This window comes from Rhinoderma darwinii, chromosome 8 (genome assembly GCF_050947455.1).
Source record: "Rhinoderma darwinii isolate aRhiDar2 chromosome 8, aRhiDar2.hap1, whole genome shotgun sequence".
NCBI lineage: Eukaryota > Metazoa > Chordata > Amphibia > Anura > Rhinodermatidae > Rhinoderma > Rhinoderma darwinii.
In genome coordinates this window covers 6,869,833-6,895,381 of record NC_134694.1, presented here as the reverse complement: position 1 = coordinate 6,895,381, position 25,549 = coordinate 6,869,833, and the positions used below count along the sequence as shown (strand labels likewise).

Below are 25,549 nucleotides of genomic sequence, written 5' to 3'. Positions count from 1 at the left end.
GCACCTAAGACCCATGGGGATCCAAGGCAAAACTAAGACCCATGGGGATCCAAGGCAAAACTAAGACCCTGCAGCATTCCTTGACCTAATAAGGATTGCATAGTCTGGATACAACTGAGCAAACCCTCAGCTGTGAGGCGTCTCCGGTTTTTATGGGTTTTTCAGGCTCTGAATGGAAACCAGAATGTTCCCATTTAATGACAGCAAGCAGAGATCTGCAGTATTAGTCTCAGCTGGAGGTGGACACTCTTTCTGTTATGGGGTCTTGCATGTGCCCCTCCGGTGTGGTCACTATATATTGATGGTCACTTGAAGATGGCGTCTGCCTTCCTGGCGGAGTTTAACAACTTTTCCTTGTGTATTTACATCTGCTCAGCCTCAGGCGACGTCACTTCTTTTCTGATGACGGAGGCCCGACAGCATAGCACCGAGATCCGGATGGCCATCGGCAAAGTCGTTGATAAAATAGACAACCTGGCCTCTAAGGTATGGAGACCCCCCCGGCCACCCTGTGCCTGTTCCTTAGTTTCCTCTGCTTGCTGTCGTCTCACTTCCTTGCCTGTCGGAGCAGGTGGACAATCTGCAGAAGGAGAATTCATCCGGAGCCTCACACCCTCTACTCCCCGGAATATCCTCCATCACCATGGAAAGCGCCATGATCATGAATAATATCCAACGCATCATCCAGGTAAGTGTCTGGGAAGAAGCGAAGGGACAGGGTCTAACGCTAGACGTGTTCTCTCCCCGCTGCCATCACTCATCGGAGAGCAAAATGGCTGGAGGTATGTATTAATGGGGTATTGCTGTCTTGTAATGTGATGGCGTATCCAATGTGCCGTAATATTATGATCAGTAGCGCTCTGACAAGAACGAAGGGCCCCCAAGCGAAGCGGGTGGATGAGCTGCAATACAGGAGGAAGTGATGGTATGTCCTATCGATATGCCATCACTTCTAATGATGGGAGTATCCCTTTAATATGCGCCACTAGTATTTACAGACCCCACACTTGAGCGGGTAAGATGGCTGCTGGTCCACGTCGCTGCGCTTCTAGGTAACGATTGCTTTATTTATTGATTGATTGATTGGTGGTTTAGAAGTGCTGCAGGAGAGATTTTCTTAAACATGTCTGCTTTCGTCCATAAACAGCCGCAGGTTGTGGCCGGTATTGCAGCTCCGCTCCATTGATGTGAATGAAGCTGAGCTGCAATACTACACATGACCTGTCAACAGGTGTGGCGCTGTTTCTGGAAGAGATCAGCCTAGTTTTATACGAATCTTGCACAACCATTTTAAAGGGGTTTTCCCATGGGAGACATTTATGACCTATCCACAGGATATGTCCTAAACGTCAGATAGATGCGGGTCCCCCTGAACCCCGTTCCGCTGCTCTGTGTTGCGGCTGAATGAGGTGAATTCCGAACATGAAAAAGGTTATATGGTCGTGAGTTCCGTAACCGGCGTAGCTCGCTGTAGAATACAGTGAATTTTGTTTTTTGTTTTTTTTTTTTCTTCAGGAAAATGAACGTCTGAAGCAGGAAGTTCTGGATAAGAGCGGCCGGATAGAGGATCAAAATGTGAAGATCGGGGAACTTATCAATCGCAACCAGAGGTATAACAGACGTGGAGGGGGTGCCCTTGTATCCTGGGGTTCTATTGATGACTTGCACTTAAAGGGGTTGTCCAGGATTAGAAAAACATGGCGGCTTTCTTCCAAAACCAGCGTCACAGGTTGCGTGTGATATTGCAGCTCCGCTCCATTCACTTCAATGAAGCAGAGCTGTAGTACCCGACACAAACCACGGACAATGTGGCGCTGTTTCTGGAAGAAAGCCGCCATGTTTTTCTAATCCCGGACAATCCCCTTTCATTATTTGTATATACATTAATTTCCTATAGCATTTCTTCATTGTGTCTTTACCGTCCCCTTCCCGCAGGTATGTTGAGCAGAGTAACATGTTAATGGAGCAGAGGAACGACTCGCTGAAGACTTCATCTGAAAGTACACAAGCAAAGATGCTCCATGCCATGCAAGAGAAGGTATTTCTCACCCGCCAGGTCATGTATAATTCCCTCGTCACCGATCTAATGCCGCGCTTAAAGGAGAACTCCGTGTTTGCCCATGATGTGGCCCTTCCGGCTGATTGGCCGTGACAGATCACGTGATTCACTGTAATCAATTTTCTTAAATATTTTAACATTTTACGTCTATATAAGAAAAAATATAGAATCCTTCGGCTCGCAGTCCATGGTAAACAAACACAACTTCACACGAGTTATAAAAGCCGCCTGAATTGAGGAACTTGTCCTAAGTTCCTCGGAGCGAAACCGCAAGTTTTCACTGCATTCGAGCTAGAAAAGAGTCACGGATGCAGCCATGTGGTCCCTGTTGGCCAATCAGCTTAGAGGGCCACGTCTTTAGTCCATGAATTCTTGTGGAGTCCCAGCATTACGCGGGCGATCTCTCTCATATATTTCCTATTAAGTGATCCATGCAGAGTTGCTTTAAAATGACCATAGACCTGAGGTGGAAACTTCGAAACCTGCAGAGATTCTGTGCCACTGCTGTTGCCACGGATGGCTGAGTTGGTGATAATTGGTGCAGTAGTCTTTCTTAACCCCTTCCCGCTCCTTGACGTACTATTCCGTTATGGTAAGCACATAGTTCGCGCTCTGTGAGGAAAGAGTATGTCACGGGAGGATCGGCCGTTCCGCCCCCCCCCCCCCCCTCCCGGCACATACAGGAGCTGTGACAACTGCTGTCTCGTACCGCAGCTCCTTCAGCGGGGACCGATGGCGGTGTCCCCGCTGATTAACCACTTAGAAGCCGCGTTCAATAGCGATTGCGGCTTCTTAGGGGTTAGACCACCATTGACGGCCCGCTACATGATAGTGGGCGGTGATGGTTGCTATGGCAACGGGAGGCCTAACAATGGCCTCCGGCTATGCCATCTACGAAAGCCTAATGGGTCCTGATAAAGTCAGGACCCACTATGCTTGCTGTCAGCGAGTAGCTGACCGCTCTAATACAATTGCGATCACGGCCTCCTGCCCTCAAGTTCCCTAGTGGGACAAAGTAAATAGTTGTGTAAAAATAAAAGTTTTTTTTAAAGTTTTATAAAGTAATAAAAGTAAAAATCCCCCTTATTCCCTCATCAGTCCTTTTTATTATTTAAACAAATAAACTTTACATAATTGGTATCGCTGCGTCCGTAACGGCCTGAACTATAAAAATATTTCGTTATTTATCCCGCGCGGTGAACGCCGTAAAAGAAAATAATAATAAACCGTACCACAATCACAATTGTTTGGTCACTTCACCTCCCAAAAAATGGAATAAAAAGAGATCAAAAAGTCGCATGTACCTAAAAATGATCCTGATCGAAACTACAGTTCGTTACGCAAAAAACAAGTCCTCGCACGGCGTTCCTGATGAACAAAAAAAAAACATTCTGGCTCTTAGAATAAGGTAACACAAAAAGTAAATTATTTTTTGATAAAAAGTATTTTATTGTGCAAACGCCATAAGACATAAAAAAAAACTATAAACATCGACTTACCTGCAAACGCTGATGCTGCTGCAGAATCAACTGTAGCCTCTGGTGCCGATGTGGCCGACACGATGCAGGACCTGTGAGTGACGTCACAGATCTGCACTGCCAGAAGCTGGGCGTTCTGAAGAGAAGTGGATGATACTTCTCATCAGAACGCCCAGCTAGTAAAAGTAGTAAACACGCCCCGATGTACGCACATAATACACGCCCAGTTGGACTTTTACTTTTCAACACGCCCACTTGGACTTTTGCAAGCCTCATTTGCATAAATACAAAAATGGTCATAACTTGGCCAAAAATGCTCGTTTTTTAAAAATAAAAACGTAACTGTAATCTACATTGCAGCGCCTATCACAGGCAATAGCAGATAGGGGCTGCAAAATCTGGTGACAGAGCCTCTTTAATGCAAAGTGCTGCTGTAGTAAATAACAAGCTGTGGGTAAGGAAGAATTGTAGTCACCTTTTAATGTTTGTCCAGTAAACTTTTATTAACTTGAAACGTAAAGATAAAAATAATTTGAGTTTATGAAATTAAACATATAGAATAATATAACTACTATAATACTGCCCCCTATATACAAGAATATAACTACTATAATACTGCCCCCTATATACAAGAATATAACTACTATAATACTGCCCCCTATATACAAGAATATAACTATTCTAATACTGCTCCTATATACAAGAATATAACTACTATAATACTGCCCCCTATATACAAGAATATAACTACTATAATCCTGCCCCCTATATACAAGAATATAACTACTATAATACTGCCCCCTATATACAAGAATATAACTACTATAATACTGCCCCCTATATACAAGAATATAACTACTATAATACTGCTCCTATATACAAGAATATAACTACTATAATACTGCCCCTATATACAAGAATATAACTACTATAATACTGCCCCTATATACAAGAATATAACTACTATAATACTGCCCCTATATACAAGAATATAACTACTATAATACTGCCCCCTATATACAGGAATATTACTATAATACTGCCCCCTATATACAAGAATATAACTACTATAATACTGCCCCCTATATACAAGAATATAACTATTCTAATACTGCTCCTATATACAAGAATATAACGACTATAATACTGCCCCCTATATACAGGAATATTACTATAATACTGCCCCCTATATACAAGAATATAACTACTATAATACTGCCCCCTATATACAAGAATATAACTACTATAATACTGCTCATATATACAAGAATATAACAACTATAATACTGCTCCTATATACAAGAATATAACCACTATAATACTGCTCCTATATACAAGAATATAACTACTATTATACTGCCCCCTATATACAAGAATATAACTACTATTATACTGCCCCCTATATACAAGAATATAACTACTATAATACTGCTCCTATATACAAGAATATAACTACTACAATACTGCTCCCTATATACAAGAATATAACTACTATAATACTGCCCCTATATATAGGAATATAACTACTATAATACTGCTCCTATATACAAGAATATAACTACTATAATACTGCCCCTTATATACAAGAATATAACTACGATAATACTGCCCCTATATACAAGAATATAACTACTATAATACTGCCCCCTATATACAAGAATATAACTACTATAATACTACCCCCTATATACAGGAATATAACTACTATAATACTGCTCATATATACAAGAATATAACAACTATAATACTGCTCCTATATACAAGAATATAACCACTATAATACTGCTCCTATATACAAGAATATAACTACTATTATACTGCCCCCTATATACAAGAATATAACTACTATTATACTGCCCCCTATATACAAGAATATAACTACTATAATACTGCTCCTATATACAAGAATATAACTACTACAATACTGCTCCCTATATACAAGAATATAACTACTATAATACTGCCCCCTATATACAAGAATATAACTACTATAATACTGCCCCCTATATACAAGAATATAACTACTATAATACTGGCCCTATATACAAGAATATAACTACTATAATACTGCCCCTATATACAATAATATAACTGCTATAATACTGCCCACTATATACAAGAATATAACTACTATAATACTGCCTCCTATATACAAGAATATATCTACTATAATACTGCCCTCTATATACAAGAATATAACTACTATAATACTGCCTCCTATATACAAGAATATAACTACTATAATACTGCCCACTATATACAAGAATATAACTACTATAATACTGCCTCCTATATACAAGAATATAACTACTATAATACTGCCTCTATATACAAGAATATAACTACTATAATACTGCCCTCTATATACAAGAATATACCTACTATAATACTGCCCCCTATATACAAGAATATAACTACTATAATACTGCCCACTATATACAAGAATATAACTACTATAATACTGCCTCCTATATACAAGAATATAACTACTATAATACTGCCTCCTATATACAAGAATATAACTACTATAATACTGCCTCCTATATACAAGAATATAACTACTATAATACTGCCCCTATATACAAGAATATAACTACTATAATACTGCTCCCTATATACAAGAATATAACTACTATAATACTGCCCCCTATATACAAGAATATAACAACTATAATACTGCCTCTTATATACAAGAATATAACTACTATAATACTGCCCCCTATATACAAGAATATAACTACTATAATACTGCCCCCTATATACAAGAATATAACTACTATAATACTGCTCCCTATATACAAGAATATAACTACTATAATACTGCCCCCTATATACAAGAATATAACTACTATAATACTGCCCCCTATATACAAGAATATAACTACTATAATACTGCCCCCTATATACAAGAATATAACTACTATAATACTGCCCCTATATACAAGAATATAACTACTATAATACTGCTCCTATATACAAGAATATAACTACTATAATACTGCCTCCTATATACAAGAATATAATTACTATAATACTGCTCCCTATATACAAGAATATAACTACTATAATACTGCCCTCTATATACAAGAATATAACTACTATAATACTGCCCCCTATATACAAGAATATAACTACCATAATACTGCCCCCTATATACAAGAATATAACTACTATAATACTGCCTCCTATATACAAGAATATAACTACTATAATACTGCCCCTATATACAAGAATATAACTACTATAATACTGCCCCCTATATACAAGAATATAACTACTATAATACTGCCCCTATATACAAGAATATAACTACTATAATACTGCCTCTATATACAAGAATATAACTACTATAATACTGCTCCTATATACAAGAATATAACTACTATAATACTGCTCCTATATACAAGAATATAACTACTATAATACTGCTCCTATATACAAGAATATAACTACTATAATACTGTCCCTATATACAATAATATAACTACTATAATACTGCTCCTATATACAAGAATATAACTACTATAATACTGCCCCCTATATACAAGAATATAACTACTATAATACTGCTCCTATATACAAGAATATAACTACTATAATACTGCCCCTATATACAAGAATATAACTACTATAATACTGCTCCTATATACAAGAATAGAACTACTATAATACTGCCCCTATATACAAGAATATAACTACTATAATACTGCTCCTATATACAAGAATATAACTACTATAATACTGCCCCCTATATACAAGAATATAACTACTATAATACTGCTCCTATATACAAGAATATAACTACTATAATACTGCCTCCTATGTACAAGAATATAACTACTATAAAACTGCCCCTATGTACAAGAATATAACTACTATAAAACTGCCCCTATATACAAGAATATAACTACTATAATACTGCCTCCTATGTACAAGAATATAACTACTATAAAACTGCCCCTATGTACAAGAATATAACTACTATAATACTGCCCCTATATACAAGAATATAACTACTATAATACTGCTCCTATATACAAGAATATAACTACTATAATACTGCCCCTATATACAAGAATATAACTACTATTATACTTCTCCTATATACAAGAATATAACTACTATAATACTGCCCCCTATATACAAGAATATAACTACTATAATACTGCTGCTATATACAAGAATATAACTACTATAATACTGCCCCTATATACAAGAATATAACTACTATAATACTGCCCCCTATATACAAGACTATAACTACTATAATACTGCCCCCTATATACAAGAATATAACTACTATAATACTGCCCCCTATATACAAGAATATAACTACTATAATACTGCAACCCTATATACAAGAATATAACTACTATAATACTGCTCCCTATATACAAGAATATAACCACTATAATACTGCCCCTATATACAAGAATATAACCACTATAATACTGCCCCTATATACAAGAATATAACTACTATAATACTGCTCCTATATACAAGAATATAACCACTATAATACTGCTCCTATATACAAGAATATAACTACTATAATATTGCTCCCTATATACAAGAATATAACTACTATAATATTGCTCCTATATACAAGAATATAACCACTATAATACTGCTCCTATATACAAGAATATAAATACTATAATACTGCCTCCTATATACAAGAATATAACCACTATAATACTGCCCCTATATACAAGAATATAACTACTATAATACTGCTCCTATATACAAGAATATAACTACTATAATACTGCCTCCTATATACAAGAATATAACTACTATAATACTGCCCCCTATATACAAGAATATAACTACTATAATACTGCTCCTATATACAAGAATATAACTACTATAATACTGCCCCCTATATACAAGACTATAACTACTATAATACTGCCCCCTATATACAAGAATATAACTACTATAATACTGCCCCCTATATACAAGAATATAACTACTATAATACTGCCCCCTATATACAAGAATATAACTACTATAATACTGCCCCCTATATACAAGAATATAACTACTATAATACTGCCTCCTATATACAAGAATATAACTACTATAATACTGCCTCCTATATACAAGAATATAACCACTATAATACTGCCCCCTATGTACAAGAATATAACTACTATAATACTGCCCCCTATATACAATAATATAACTACTATAATACTGCCTCCTATATATAAGAATATAACTACTATAATACTGACCCTATATATACAAGAATATAACTACTATAATACTGACCCTATATATACAAGAATATAACTACTATAATACTGCCTCCTATATACAAGAATATAACCACTATAATACTGCCCCCTATGTACAAGAATATAACTACTATAATACTGCCCCCTATATACAATAATATAACTACTATAATACTGCTCCTATATACAAGAATATAACTACTATACTACTGCCCCTATATACAAGAATATAACTACTATAATACTGCCTCCTATATACAAGAATATAACTACTATAATACTGCCCCTATATACAAGAATATAACGATATAATACTGCCCCCTATATACAAGAATATAACTACTATAATACTGCTCCTATATACAAGAATATAACTACTATAATACTGCTCCTATATACAAGAATATAACTACTATAATACTGCTCCTATATACAAGAATATAACGACTATAATACTGTTCCTATATACAAGAATATAACTACTATAATACTGTTCCTATATACAAGAATACAACTACTATAATACTGCTCCTATATATAAGAATATAACTACTATAATACTGCCCCCTATATACAAGAATATAACTACTATAATACTGCCTCCTATATACAAGAATATAACTACTATAATACTGCTCCCTATATACAAGAATATAACTACTATAATACTGCCCGTATATACAAGAATATAACTACTATAATACTGCCCGTATATACAAGAATATAACTACTATAATACTGCTCCTATATACAAGAATATAACTACTATAATACTGCCCCTATATACAAGAATATAACTACTATAATACTGCCCGTATATACAAGAATATAACCACTATAATACTGCCCCCAAGGTACAAGAATTTAGAGATGACCAAGTAGGAGATGTGGGATTGCTCTTGATGGTATTCAGTATAGCGCTCTGTGATTTTTCTGGTTTGTTCTCACCGTGGCTGCTTTTTTTCCCAGCATGCTTTGCATATGGATCTGGGCAGGTATCAGGTGAGGTCTGTGGGTTCTTCTTCTTCTATAATATGTGATATGCATTAGTATTTTATATTCGAAGATCTCCTGTGAATGGAGCAGAATTGCATTAGAGATAAGTGGCGCCATGCTTCAGCCTGATGGTCCGTTACCTGTGGCTCTCCGTGCCCTGACACCTTCACGTTGGGATTTGTAGTTTTCTAACGGCTGGAGAGCCGCAGGTAGCGGAGCACTTCTTTAACCTCCGCACATATGATGTCATCAGGACGGCGTCTTCTTGGATTACACACTGTCCACTCTTTGTTACAGGTCCAAGTAGCAGAGGAGCTAGCCGCCGCCACTGGCCAGCTGTCCCGTCTACAGCTGGAGGTCACCGTTTATCAGAAGAAGGAGATGGATCTCCGGACACAGCTCGCTGCCTCTTTGCAAGAAGCTGAGAAGTGTCGAGTGGAGCTTGGCTCGCTGCAGGCTCAGCTCATAGGTGAGTGCACACTCCACTGTCAGTAATATGGACCCCTTTCACCTATAACTAGTACTGATCTAATGATTCCCTGTATACCCAGAGGTGAAAGAGACATCCGAGCATACCAAAAGCCGCGCCAAAAATGAGAAGGACAGCCGCCGGACCCTGGAACTCAGACTGACCGCCCTAGAAGAAGAAATCTCAGACGTGAAGATAGAGAAGGAGAATCTAGAAAAGGTGAATGACTAGTTGATGTCCTGTACATATACAGACCAATACAACGTGATTGCAATTTGTTGCTTCATTTCATGCGTTTCCTATCTCATGCTGAGTTTGTTCTACGCTGCAGTGTAAAGCATGGGGGATTTCAGATTACTTCTGAATCCATTAGGCTTTGCAACTACAGTTAGTTGGAGTCACCTGTTCTTATTGTTAAAAAAGAATGGGCACGTATGACATCTGCTGCCTGTGACTCATTCACATCATGTGATACAGGGCCTGTCTGAGAGAAAGAAGAAGTCGCAGCAGGAGCGGCAGCGGGCGGAGGAAGAGCAGGAGGAGCTACGACGAACTTTCCAGGAGGAGATTGAGGATCTGAGACGACAACTGAAGAAAAGCCGCGAGCAGGCCACCGCCGAACAGGTCAGTGGGGGGCAGAGGGACGGTCGTGTCTGTGATACTAAAAACACTTAGTTCCGACCAATGGTAATCTGCCTCATCGAGCCGCACACCCCTTGTTGTTTCTATATTTTCCACTCTGATATCCTGGTGTTCACTTACTTTGCTCTTGTCCTGTCTGTATGAAGCGGTCATCATTCTCTTCCCGAGGTCATGAAGAGCAGAAGGTTTTGGAGCTCCAGGATCAGGCCGCCCAGTTACAGCCCCTGAAAGAAAAGGTGATTTATGGATTTCGATCTACATTTTCACTGCTGATTTCTTGGTTTTGCTTTACTTACCCTGTATTGATCCTCAGTTATACCCGGTATTATACTCCAGAGCTGCACTCACTATTCTGCTGGTGGAGTCACTGTGTACATACATTACATTACTTACCCTGTATTGATCCTCAGTTATACCCGGTATTATACTCCAGAGCTCCACTCACTATTCTGCTGGTGGAGTCACTGTGTACATACATTACATTACTTATCCTGTACTGATCCTGAGTTATATCCTGTATTATACTCCAGAGCTGCACTCACTGCTGGTGGAGTCAGAATAGTGAGTGCAGCTCTGGAGTATAATACAGAATGTAACTCAGGATCAGTAATGTATGTACACAGTGACTCCACCAGCAGAATAGTGAGTGCAGCTCTGGAGTATAATACAGGATGTAACTCAGGATCAGTACAGGATAAGTAATGTAATGTATGTACACAGTGACTCCACCAGCAGAATAGTGAGTGCAGCTCTGGAGTATAATACAGGATGTAACTCAGAATCAGTACAGGATAAGTAATGTAATGTATGTACACAGTGACTCCACCAGCAGAATAGTGAGTGCAGCTCTGGAGTATAATACAGGATGTAACTCAGGATCAGTACAGGATAAGTAATGTAATGTATGTACACAGTGACTCCACCAGCAGAATAGTGAGTGCAGCTCTGGAGTATAATACAGGATGTAACTCAGGATCAGTACAGGATAAGTAATGTAATGTATGTACACAGTGACTCCACCAGCAGAATAGTGAGTGCAGCTCTGGAGTATAATACAGGATATAACTCAGGATCAGTACAGGATAAGTAGTGTAATGTATGTACACAGTGACTCCACCAGCAGAATAGTGAGTGCAGCTCTGGAGTATAATACAGGATGTAACTCAGGATCAGTACAGGATAAGTAATGTATGTACACAGTGACTCCACCAGCAGAATAGTGAGTGCAGCTCTGGAGAATAATACAGGATGTAACTCAGGATCAGTACAGGGTAAGTAATGTAATGTATGTACACAGTGACTCCACCAGCAGAATAGTGAGTGCAGCTCTGGAGTATAATACAGGATATAACTCCGGATCAGTACAGGATAAGTAATGTAGTGTATGTACACAGTGACTCCACCAGCAGAATAGTGAGCGCAGCTCTGGAGTATAATACAGGATGTAACTCAGGATCAGTACAGGATAAGTAATGTAATGTATGTACACAGTGACTCCACCAGCAGAATAGTGAGTGCAGCTCTGGAGTATAATACAGGATGTAACTCAGGATCAGTACAGGATAAGTAATGTATGTACACAGTGCCTCCACCAGCAGAATAGTGAGCGCAGCTCTGGAGTATAATACAGGATGTAACTCAGGATCAGTACAGGATAAGTAATGTAATGTATGTACACAGTGACTCCACCAGCAGAATAGTGAGTGCAGCTCTGGAGTATAATACGGGCTGTAAGGATCAGTACAGGATAAGTAATGTATGTACACTGTGAGGCTCCGTTAACGTGAAACTTCAGATTTGGACATCACATATATATCAGATGGAAGTGGTGCAGGTCGGAATATGTAATGTTCTGTCTAATATTTCTTAAGGAGAAGCTCCACCTTTGCACATACTGTGTATTATCTCGTGCATGTTCACCGTTTACTGTGAGGTAAATGGTTTTATGGAAGTTTTTGACATATAGCAGGGTTGGATGGGTCGCGCTGCCTGGACTGTGTGGAGGACCAGCAAACAAAATATAGATTTCTAATAGTTGACTCTTGCTGGCGTAGAATATGACGTGGCACACAATTTGGGTCACATGATTGCTTTATGCTTCTCTGCAGTGCACGCAGTTACAGAGCCAGATCACCTCGCTGAACGACCAACTCCAAGACATCCGTTCCAGAGAAAGTGACCTGCAGTCTGCGAAGGTCCGTGCGGAGGAGGTGAGTGGATTTTCAGTGAGGAAGTTCTGGGAGGTTCTGGCTTTTGTGTAAAGAATACTTCATCATAGTTTAATACAAAGTTCTGTAACTTTACCATATATATTATGTATTAACTTTCCAAGACCTCTGCGTTCAGTCAGTGAATGGAAATTCTTGTCTACATTTACAGGATGAGATTCTATCTTGATCATGTCTATCTGACACAGGTGCAGTGCATGTAACAGTGTATCAGATCTGTTATGAAAAAAATATCCTGCACCTGCGTCATGGACATAATTGGTATGTATTTCTGCCTCTGGATTTAGACATTGTTTCAATTTTCTGACAACAAGCCGAGATATATTTAAAAAAACAAACAAAAAAGGAACTGTGATACACTGTAAAAAAGCCGTAGACCTGTGTCAACTGGATATTATCAAGATAAGCTTCCTGCCTTTGGCTGTATACAACATTGTTTCCATTCACTGACAGCAAGTAGAGATCTTGAAACTGGTGAGGAATTGAAACACAAAGTTTATTAAGAAGTTGCCAAACTTTTCATTACATACTAAGCTCTAATTCTATAAAACCGGATCCCTTTAACATCGTACCATGTGCTGTAACGAAACCAACGATTAAACGGTTGCATTTGATTGGTTGTTAGATTACATACCTTAGAGCACGCTGTGCAGACACAAGCGGTCAGCGTGGACCTGACGATGCATGCCGCGGGGGTGTTGGAGCATATTGCAAAAGCAGTTACATCAAAAGGATTAATTTCATTGGTTTATCGCAGGTTATTGGTGGAACATCTGGGGGATCCTATGGCACCAGTGAAAGCGGTATGGGAGAGGGATGTGGGTCCTATTACAACAGACCACTGGGAGGCGGTATTGGCAGCAACATGTACTTTGTCCATTAATGTAGCACAACGAAGATCGCAGTTGTTTCTGATACATAGGGTGTATAGGACCCCGTGGGTGCTGAAACAAATGGGATTAAGAGCGGATGCCAAGTGCCCTAGGTGCCCGGAGGAAAAAGCAGACATCCTTCATATGTTCTGGACATGCGGGAGGCTGGGGAGTCTGTGGACGGAAATATCGGAGCTAGTGGGGAGAGTGTTTGAGGTACAGATTCCATGGGATCCTGTGGTAATGCTGCTAGGGTATGTTGGAGATTTGGGGGGGGATAGGAGGTCAGGGTTGGCAATTGCTAAAATACTGTATCAAATTAGGAAAGGAATAGCAAAGCACTGGCTGGATGCGGAGCCACCATCAAAACAAGAAATCATAGGGGCACTTAACTCACAGGTTCTGATGGAATATAGGATATACTCCAAGAGGGGGTCCAGGGTCAAGTTTGAAAAACAATGGGCTAGGTGGATTGATCAATCTGGGTATGCTTCTGTGGAGCTAATGACACTAAGGCAACAAGTTCAGGTATAGGGCCACTGACGGGGGGTACATACGGAGAGCAGGAGTAAGATGGGGAAGGGAAAAGGGGAAGAGAAGGAGAGAGGATTGGAAAAGTGGTACTGAGAAGACCGGCTGGGGGGATACAAGGGGGAGTTGGGGGGAAGGGAATGTTTGGTTGGATGTAAATAATTGGGTCTGTTGAAATTTGCTTATACACTGTATGAGAACGTACAATGACCTGTAATAATGTGGAGTTTTTTTTGAATAAAATTGAACTGATTAAAAAAAAAAAGATTACATACATTAGAGGGCAAAAAAAAACACTGCACGCTACAATGTAATTTATTTATTTTTATCGTATTTTCACTCTACGACCTCATCCGACATAATTATTGAACCTGCCGACCACCATGTGCAGAAATTATCCCGACTACAGGAAGGGGCAGCGCAGCTGGAGCCTCTGAGACGGAAGGTGAGTCGTCCGCCGCCTGCGCCGCCCTGATAACACATGATCCGTTTCTTGACTGTAACTCGTCTCCACCCAGTGCGCACAGCTCCAGGCTCAGGTCGCTTCACTGACGGAACAACTTCGAGACGCTCATGTGAATACGGATGAAGGACGTCCGGTCAGTGATCCTGCCGAGGAGGTGAGATGTCATGTGGTGTATTCTATTTATTAGGGCCGGACCAGACAATTGCTCTAGGAATGCATTGCGTTTTAACCCATAGGGGGCGTAGCATCTGCAGCCGGGTCCCTACTTCTGTGGAGCCCTTAGGGGGTGCAATATATGGAGGTACAAAGGCTGATCAAGGGGTGCAGCCATGCTATACAGATACATATTTCACTATGCAAATCATTTAGATCCTGAACAGCAAGGATTTACAATCTGTTGGTGAACTACAACTCCCAGCATGCACTGACAGCGTGCTAATTTACAAAGTGATGTCATGGAGTCACTCCCTTAGGTGCAGCTTATTATACAGGTGCTCGTTCTCTCCCTCAGGTGAAGAAGATCATGAATGGCGTGTTCCAGTCCCTCAGGAAAGAGTTTGACTTGGAGGAGTCGTACACCGGACGGGCTGTGCTGGGGACCATCATGAGCACCATCAAGGTAAAGGACACCATTATGGTACACGATCATAGTCCATCTCTGGACTTGCTGATGGGCTTGTTACAATGTATCAGCCAGGGCTGCTGTTGTGTTGAGCCATCTAAAGGATTGCCGATACATTGTAACATTGCCTACCCCGGTAGGCATAGTATTACCTACACTGATACATTGTAACATTGCCTACACCGATACATTGTAACATTGCCTACACCGATACATTGTAACATTGCCTACCCCGGTAGGCATAGTATTACCTACACCGATACATTGTAACATTGCCTACACCGATACATTGTAACATTGCCTACACCGATACATTGTAACATTGCCTACACCAATAAGCATCAGATATGTAGGCATAGGATTACCTACACTGATACACTGTAACATTGCCTACAGGCATAGGATTAACTACACTGATACACTGTAACATTGCCTACACCGATAGGCATTGGATATGTAGGCATAGGACTACCTACACTGATACGTTGTAACATTGTAGTCCTGCTCATCAATGTGAGCAGGACTAGCTTAGGGTGAGCCTCTGAATGTTTCCAAGCAAGCAGAGATCTTGAACAGATTGAGAAGCTTTACTTACGTATGACTGTACAACCTGATAATGTAATTGTTTCAAATCAGGCAACCACGCTGAAGTTACTTAACACAACTCAAGATGAGCCGCCTGCAGGAAGCAGCAGTGAGGAGGAGGAGGCAGAGGAGGAGGAGGAGGAGGAGGAGGATGGTGATGAAGAGACTGAGATAGTGGCACGCCTTGAGCCACGCGTTACACTGGCAACTCTTCCAAGTGTACCCGCCTCAGTAGACCGTGGACAGATTGAGGAGACTGGTCTTAGTGCAGATGAGGAGACCCCTGAGACTAAAGAAGTGGTGAATGGGTATCCAAACCAAGAAGCACCCGCTGCGGCGGAGGAGGAGAACCAGGAAGAAGTGGTGAAGGTGATTGAGGAGGATCTGGACACTCAGTCAGCTCTTGTACACATGATCTCCAGTGATATGCCGGAGTCCAGTTCTGTTACCCACGTGGAGGTGATCGCTGGAGAACCTGAAGAAGAGAGTCCTCTACAATCCGGGACGACCATCAGTAATGATCCACTGGTCAGTGAACCCTCTCAAGAGGCCACAACGACTGGTGAAGACCTGAGGGTGGACGCTCATAAGTCTGAAGAGCCTGCGGCCGCCTTATCTATTGATTCCGAAGCCGAGAAACGGGAGGATCCGCCTCCATTGGGAAGTGACGAGGAAAGTAGCAGCCCTGTGCCTCCAAAGGGGGTGATCCCAACCCTCCGCTCTACCAGAAGTCCTAAGGGGAAGGGTCCCATCGGTCCTCGCCAGGAGAAGATGGCGGCGGATGTCAGGTATGTTCTCTAGTACCCAAGGTGCTGGCCTCCGAGAAACCCAGCTTTCCCAGACTCCAGAACAATGTATGTATGGGTCTGATCCCTCCCATATAGGGGGGGTTTACATAATTACAAGATGATTTACCAACATTGCCATGGAACGGGCGCGCTCACGATCTCGACCTCATTACTGGCCCGGATGTTGCATCAGGTGATGGGCCTGGTCCGGTCATGTGACCGCTATGGTTGTACCTGTGCTCATTAGATATCTGTTTCCTTTTAGTCTGGTTGAGTCTGATGAAGAGGATTTATTTAAAACTGCATCTCCTGCAACCAAAGCTAAACCTGAGGAGGAAGAAGAGGAGGAAGTAGTAAGTTTTCTTATCTCATCCGCCTGAATGGATGGCATTGTCCGTAACGCTCCGCCTCCTGTACGACCGTGACGTTACCTATTACAAATGATGGACTTTATGATTGAGCCATGTGGTATTTCAAACCTCATACCTCAATCGTATGCATGCCAATAATGGTTTATATTAACATTCCCGTGCCACCCGTATCCTGGTCTCCTGCCACCTTGTTTGCGATGACGTGTTGTACATGGACACATGGCGTCACTATGTGCAGCACGTCACCATTGCGACCTTCAATTCGCTACCACAGTCCAGATGTGGCAGGGCGCCACGGTACCGGCAGTACGGGACAGGCATGTTTTCTACAACTGACTGTGTCTTCTATCATTAGAGCATGAAAGGACATCCTCCCCCGGCCCCTCTCTTTGGCGAGGATGATGAGGATGAAGATGATGACTTGGACTGGATGGGGGAACTATAATCTCCAGGTCTCTGAGATAATTCTCCTAGATAAACTGCACAGCAACATCTCAAGCGCATGAGAGTGCAAACTCCAGAAAACTGGACCGCAACAGAGGAACGATGAACTTCTTAAGTCACAAAGCCATGTCAGCCGTTTAGGTCAGCGCCAAGGAGTCCACGTCTGTTGCTGTCCAATATATATATATATATATATATATATATATATATAATATAGGTTCAGTTGTACTGGCAAAATATGATGATGATTATTGACTGCAGAATTAAATCTACACTTAATGTAATCAGATGTGAACTGCCTTCAGGTGGAGCACCCAGAATGCAGTTCAGGAAGGAGCTTTTGACCCTGAATGCAGTGCAGGAAGGAGCTTTTGACCCTGAATGCAGTGCAGGAAGGAACGCATGACTGAATGCAGTGCAGGAAGGAGCGCATGACTCTGAATGCAGTGCAGGAAGGAGCGCATGACTCTGAATGCAGTGCAGGAAGGAGCGCATGACTCTGAATGCAGTGCAGGAAGGAGCGCATGACTCTGAATGCAGTGCAGGAAGGAGCTCTTGACCCAGAATGCAGTGCAGGAAGGAGCTCTTGACCCAGAATGCAATGCGAGAAGGAGCTCTTGACCCAGAATGCAGTGCAGGAGAAACTGGGTTTAGTTACCTCCGCAGTATCCGATGAGGAGCTCTGCATCTCCATGTCCGTTAGTTTGTTGCTAGTCGTGTTACTAACCGGATTCAGATTATGAGGCGCAACTAATTCCCTTATATTTTTTTAATGCTCTGTAGATGCAGAACGCACATTGTACTCCAATAAATCAAGTTTGGCAGCGTCGGTCTCCCTGTTGTCTCCACTCGTAAATCTGTTATGTTTTATAAAAACGATATAACATCATGTGGGGGAGGGGGAATATTTATCCCCCCAGAACAAGGCATAAGTCTGTGTCAGAATGTTACTGCCATGTCCGCTATAAAAATCACCACATTTCTCCGGGACATTGTATAGACTGCATTACAGGTAGGAAAGCCTTTATCTTCTTATGTATAATACAATTATTTTTATACTTAAAGGGTCAATGTATTTTCTACTTGCTGTATAGTCAGATATGATCTGTTGCTTGCTGTTATCAGCCACGTCAGGTTGTAGCGCTCTTCAATAGGATGAGTGGCAGGAAGTAGAGAGAACTCCCTGGAGGATGCGGCTCGTCTGTGCATTTCATTGTCCGCCTATTGATTTTAAAATAAACTGTGTAATTCTAATTCCCCCCAGCAGGGGCGCTGTAGGGTTTCCCATAGACTATATCTGATCGCTGGGGACCCAGCATAGGGACACCCTGTGATCAGCTTCTCATCAGTGCGATCCAGTCCAGAGTCAGCGCAGCGTCTAGCAGGACATTTCCCAGCACTTCATGCTTCCCTCTGCTGACAGATTTATGGAGATGATGATTTCATTTTCCAGCAGGACGTGGCACCTGCCCACACTGCCAAAAGTACCAACACCTGGTGTAATAACCACAGGATCACTGCACCTGATTGGCCAGAAAACTCGCCCGACCTAAACCCCATAGAGAATCTACAGGGTATTGTCAAGAGGAAGATGAGACCCCAGACCCGCAGAGGAGCTGAAGGCCAAGATCAAAGCAACCTGGGCTTCCATAACACCTCAGCAGTGCCACAGGCTGATCACCTCCATGCCACGCCGCATTGATAACCCCTCAGCAGTGCCACAGGCTGATCCCCTCCATGCCACGCCGCATTGATAACCCCTCAGCAGTGCCACAGGCTGATCACCTCCATGCCACGCTGCATTGATGACACCTCAGCAGTGCCACAGGCTGATCGCCTCCATGCCACGCCGCATTGATGACCCCTCAGCAGTGCCACAGGCTGATCGCCTCCATGCCACGCCGCATTGATGACCCCTCAGCAGTGCTACAGGCTGATCGGCCCCCATGCCACGCCGCATTGATGACACCTCAGCAGTGCCACAGGCTGATCCCCCTCCATGCCACGCAGCATTGATGCAGTAATTCATGCACATTCAGAGCCCCGGCCAAGTATTGGGGGCAGATACTGGACAGACTTTTCAGCAGGACGACATTTCGGTATTAAAAATCATTTTTTAAATTGGGCTTCTATAATATTCTCATTTTCTGAGACACAAAATTTTGGGTTTTCAGTAACTGTTCCCATAATCATCAACATTACAAGAAAACAATGCTGGAAATAGATCCCTCCGTGTGTGATGAATCTATAGAATATGAGACTCTTCTTGAATTGAATTACAGAAATAAATGAACTTTTTGATGATCTTCTAATTCATTGAGAAGGACGAGTATTGTCCAAAGGCGAGAGCCCCTTTTATTATAAACCTAAAATAGAAATACTTCACCTCCTAATGTATAAAGACGAGAGTAGCGATCACAGTCCGTCAGCTCATATATGTCAATAGTTTAATTTTTTACCAGTAATCTCATAGAAATAATACACGGATCACACAATAAAAGGAAACACAAATACCGGCCCATAATTTGTTGGGAGGATCTAATTTCATAGCTAGAGGTGTCCGAGATTACACAGTCACCTAAAACAAAGTAGTCCTGGGTAAGTAAAGGGTTAAATAGTGTGAGATCTAGTTATTTATGGGGGGGCAAAACACGATCAGTGGAAAGCAAGTTAAGTATTACGATGCATAATCTGGTGGAGTAGACCTTTGTGTATCTCTAGAAGTTTGATCAACTGGAGCTCTGCAGTGAACAATGATCTGGTCTTCTGGACAAAGCGGTTTTTTTATGTCCTCATTAACGGGATCTCGTTGATTTCTGAAGTCCCCTTTAGACCCTTCTCGATCTCTCATGACCAGGTGACAGGTTCTGCTTACCTTCAGCTTACTTGAAGAATAGAAGTATGAAGAAAACGCAGGCTAGTGATACGATCAGTCCCAAAGCAAAGCAAAGTCTGAGGCTGTCTGCCGAAATAGACATTGGGGTTGGCGATGGGTGGGCTTCGGATAGTGCCACCCTCCGTGTGATGCCTAAAAGATAGGTGCTTCGAATTTCTTGCATGTACCTGCCACCCCACAACTGGCCTTGGTCAGGGACCATCACGTCACTGACCGTGAAGATGGAGGGTCGGGGAGACTGCATATGGTCCTCGGATAAAGATGGTGAATTTCTTCCACTGGAGAAACCAGAGCTCTCCGACTGAACGTCAACGCTGACCGCAGTGGCCATGGAGGCTCGGCCTGAGGTCTCTTCGTCGGTCTTCAGGGCTTGGATCCCTTCTTCAGGTATTATAGTGACGTGGCGGCAGAAAGGGCACACCACAAAGGTCATCAGTACGCTATGGCACACCAACCTCCTGAGACAGCGCAGGCAAAGGTTGTGCCCACATTGTAATGTTTTTGGTGCCCTTGACTTGGATGAAGTCTTGTAAACCTCATAGCATATGGCGCACTCTCCAGGGTTGTCCATGACTTGGGCCTCCAGAGCTGGCAGATCCATTTTGCCCGATTTCACTTACGATTTCTTTTTTTGTTGCCTAAAACTTATAGAATTCGACTTGGGTTAATGAACGTCCCATTCATTACTAGCGTCGGCTGCTCGTGTACTTGTCACCATTCCTTGTGACGGGATTCTTGGTCTTTTAAAGTAACCTCGTTTCAGGTTCTTGGTGTTGGAACCTGGTCTAGATATGGACTGGATCTCCGGAATCTCAAGTTTGTCCAAACAAAGCTCTTTAGTCCCATACAACCGAATCACCGAAAGGCAAGGTGTGAAGATCTCCACCACCAGGATCTTTCTGGAGTACAATAAACCAGGGCTGATCTGTGACTAGGTCCTTCTACTGCCTGACCATGAATGATCAGTAGAGCTTCTGTCCTCCAGCCTCGGTCAGTCTGCTCACACACTGCATGGTTTCCATGCTTCTCCTCCTGGATTCTCTGAATACTTTTAGGAAGGAGCTGATCCTTCGGAGGCAGATTTTCCAGACCCGACTCTCGCTGCCCGATCCTTTTGGATTTCAGAGATTCTGTCCCAACCTTCTTGCGATGCAGTTTATTTCCAGCCTGTGTGGACTTCGTATCCATGTACAGGACACGGTCAGTGGATTTATCACTAACTGATGTACATGTTTATATACTGGGTTAAGAGGGAAAAAGTTGAAAAGGGTGTTTGTGTGGGGTGCTGGACGCTGGACTTTATCCGGACTTCTACAGTGTTCGTTGTTGTCCTGACCGCTCAGAGGGAACCGGGGTTAAGGTTGTGCAAAAAGAGCAATTTACTCCAATGACTTAAAAAAAATTGTATCGGCGGATGGTATATTTTCTATCTAGAATAAATTTCCTGTATTTCAATTCCTCACCCTTTTCAAGATTTCTGCTTGCTGTCAGTGAATGGGAGAATTCATGTGAACATCCAAAGGCAGGAAGCTCATCTAGACAATGTCCAGTTAATAAGGGTACGATAGTGTATCACGGCTCTCAAGCACCTGTGCGAGTAGGACGAACTGTCAGGTCGGGTTTTACTACGTAAAAATGAATGTTCTCATTCACTGACAGCAAGCAGAGACATTGAAAACGGTGGAATTAGATTGTAAAGTATAATCAAAAGCTGCAGAACATTCCATGATTCAATAATGAACATTTATTTACTAAAAAATCTATCTGGTTTCATATCATCCATGACCGAGGACTGCTCTGGTTGCATCGCCATGCTGGGTATTGTAGTTCCACCATGAGTAATACATTGCATCAATTGCGCTTTCCATCATCCAATTATGATTGCTTATAGAATGTCTCCTAGTCTTACAGGGCTTGAAAAACGTGTGTGTATGTGTCTATGTATGTATGTGTAAAAGTTTTAGGTAGTTGTGGGAAAAATGCTGGAAAGTAAGAATGCCTTCAAAAAATAGAATTAATAGTTATTTTTGTTATCAATTTACAAAATACAAAGTGAATGAACAGAAGAGAAATCTAAATCAAACCAATATTTGGTGTGACCACCCTTTGCCTTCAAAACAGCATCAATTCTTGTTAGTACACTTGCACAAAGTCATGGATTTTGTCTGATTATAGTCGGGTGAATGATTAACCAATTATACCAAATGGGTGATAATGATTTTATATGTAGCACGAAACACAGAAACAGCTGTGTAGGAGGCTTAAAACTGGATGAGGAATAGCCAAACTCTGCAACAACGGTGAGGTTGTGGAAGACTGTTTCATGTCACAGGTCTACCATGACAAGTCTGAGCACAGCATCAACACACAAGGTAGTTATACTGCATCAGCAAGGTCTAGATTTCAATGCAGACTGGGGTTTCTAAGGAAATGTAGTGCAGCAGATCAAAGACTTCCCTTGGAAATCGGAAGATGTCCAGCAGTGCCATCAGCTCAGAACTGGCAGAAACCAGTGGGATCCAGGTACACCCATCTACTGAAGTCTGGCCAGAAGCGACTCAACTATGCATGAAAACATAAGAACTGGGGTGCAGAAAAATGTCAGTAGGTGCTCAGGAGCGATGAGTCAAAATGTGAAATATTTGGCTGTCATAGAAGGCAGGCTGGGGAAAGGCACAATAATGATTGTCTGCAGGCAGCAGTGAAGCATGGTGGAGGGTCCTGGAGAGCGACACAATAATGAGGGTCTGCAGGCAGCAGTGAAGCATGGTGGAGGGTCCTGGAGAGCGGCACAATAATGAGGGTCTGCAGGCAGCAGAGAAGCATGGTGGAGGGTCCTGGAGAGCGGCACAATAATGAGGGTCTGCAGGCAGCAGTGAAGCATGGTGGAGGGTCCTGGAGAGCGGCACAATAATGAGGGTCTGCAGGCAGCAGTGAAGCATGGTGGAGGGTCCTGGAGAGCGGCACAATAATGAGGGTCTGCAGGCAGCAGTGAAGCATGGCGGAGGGTCCTGAAGAGCGGTACAATAATGAAGGTCTGCAGGCATCAGTGGAGCATGGTGGAGGGTCCTGGAGAGCGGTACAATAATGAGGGTCTGCAGGCAGCAGTGAAGCATGGTGGAGAGTCCTGGAGAGCAGTACATTAATTAGGGTCTGCAGGCAGCAGTGGAGCATGGTGGAGGGTCCTGGAGAGCAGTACATTAATTAGGGTCTGCAGGCAGCAGTGAAGCATGGTGGAGGGTCCTGGAGAGCGGCACAATAATGAGGGTCTGCAGGCAGCAGTGGAGCATGGTGGAGGTACCTGGAGAGCGGTACATTAATTAGGGTCTGCAGGCAGCAGTGAAGCATGGTGGAGGGTCCTGGAGAGCGGTACAATAATTAGGGTCTGCAGGCAGCAGTGAAGCATGGTGGAGGGTCCTGGAGAGCGGTATAATAATGAGGGTCTGCAGGCAGCAGTGGAGCATGGTCGAGGTACCTGGAGAGCGGTACATTAATTAGGGTCTGCAGGCAGCAGTGAAGCATGGTGGAGGGTCCTGGAGAGCGGTACAATAATGAGGGTCTCCAGGCAGCAGTGAAGATGGTGGAGGGACCTGGAGAGCAGTAAAATAATGAGGGTCTGCAGGCAGCAGTGAAGCATGGTGGAGGGTCCTGGAAAGTTTGGGGCTGCATTTCAGAAAATAGAGTTGGTCAGGATTATTGGTGTCCTCAATGCTGAGAAATACAGGCAGATACTTATCCAACATGCAGGGAGACGTCTGATTGGCTCCAAATTTATTCTGCAGCAGGACAACGACCCCAAACATCCGGCCAATGTCATTAAGAACTATCTTCAGTGTAAAGAAGAACGAGGAGCCCTGGAAGTGATGATTTGGCCCCCGCAGAGCCCTGATCTCAACATCATGGAGTCTCTCTGGAATTACATGAAGAGACAGAAGGATTGGAGGCAGCGACATCCACAGAAGATGTCTGGAGCAACCTCCCTGCCGAGTTCCTTCAAAAACTGTGTGCAAGTACCAAGAAGAATTGATGCTGTTTTGAAGGCAAAGGGTGGTCACACCAAATATTGATTTGATTTAAATTTTTCTTCAGTTCATTCACTTTGTATTTTGTTAATTGATAAAAAAACAACTTTTAACACGTCTATTTTTAAATCATTCTTACTGTGCGGCATTTCTCCACAACTGCCTAAAACTTGTGCACCGTACAGTGTGTGTGTGTGTGTGTGTGTGTGTGTGTGTGTGTGTGTGTGTGTGTGTGTGTGTGTGTGTATATATTCACTCCTCGACATTAAAATTCCAACACCAAGAAGGACCAGCCGTAAGGATGTGCAGGTCACAGGTGTCGCTAAGATCTGCAAATGATCACATTTTCCAATTGCTCTAATCTGTGGCATGTGTGAGGGGCATAAAACCCAGATTGAAAACAACGTTTTTTTAGCCTCATGAAACCTCAAAAGTCGGATCACGTGGTGTGGGATGATTGTGCGATGCCTCCTGTTCGTCGATGTGCCAGTTATCGCCACTTGTCCCAAACTGAGAGGGACAGAATCCTCAAACTGAGAGACCCCGGCAGATTGCTATGCGCCTAGGCCAAGATGTCAGCACTCTTCAACGTTGCGTGTCGCGGAGGTTGGGAGGACAACAACGAACTGGAATATCAGCAAGAGGTGCGCAGGGAACCTCTGCACGGACAGATCTTCTGATTGGAAGAATGGCGCGTAGTGATCCATTCTGTACTTCAAGTGAAATTGGACGTCACATCCCAAGCCTACGGCGGCAACCAGTGTCAACACAAATTATCAGAAGACGTGTGCACGACATTGGGCTACGAGCCAGACGTCCAGCTACAGGTGCTCTATT

General features: G+C 42.3%; 1 protein-coding gene across 3 annotated transcripts in view; it reads left to right on the top strand.

The window, feature by feature from the left end:
• Positions 1-18,623, top strand: part of FKBP15 (FKBP prolyl isomerase family member 15) — a 41,613-nt gene extending 22,990 nt beyond the window's left edge. Inside the window, exons 16-31 of one of the 3 annotated variants that reach the window (XM_075834803.1) lie at positions 377-486; positions 572-688; positions 1,516-1,610; positions 1,936-2,038; positions 9,750-9,782; positions 10,074-10,245; positions 10,328-10,464; positions 10,723-10,869; positions 11,034-11,123; positions 12,996-13,097; positions 14,928-14,963; positions 15,037-15,138; positions 15,496-15,603; positions 16,243-16,979; positions 17,245-17,332; positions 17,706-18,623. In XM_075834803.1, the coding sequence (XP_075690918.1) occupies positions 377-486; positions 572-688; positions 1,516-1,610; positions 1,936-2,038; positions 9,750-9,782; positions 10,074-10,245; positions 10,328-10,464; positions 10,723-10,869; positions 11,034-11,123; positions 12,996-13,097; positions 14,928-14,963; positions 15,037-15,138; positions 15,496-15,603; positions 16,243-16,979; positions 17,245-17,332; positions 17,706-17,795 (2,267 nt within the window). In that variant the 3' untranslated portion in view covers positions 17,796-18,623. Of the gene's footprint in view, positions 1-376; positions 487-571; positions 689-1,515; positions 1,611-1,935; positions 2,039-9,749; positions 9,783-10,073; positions 10,246-10,327; positions 10,465-10,722; positions 10,870-11,033; positions 11,124-12,995; positions 13,098-14,909; positions 14,964-15,036; positions 15,139-15,495; positions 15,604-16,242; positions 16,980-17,244; positions 17,333-17,705 lie in introns of all 3 variants that reach the window. The other 2 variants (XM_075834802.1, XM_075834804.1) reach the window with 2 other exon arrangements.
• The last annotated feature ends 6,926 nt before the right edge of the window (positions 18,624-25,549 follow it).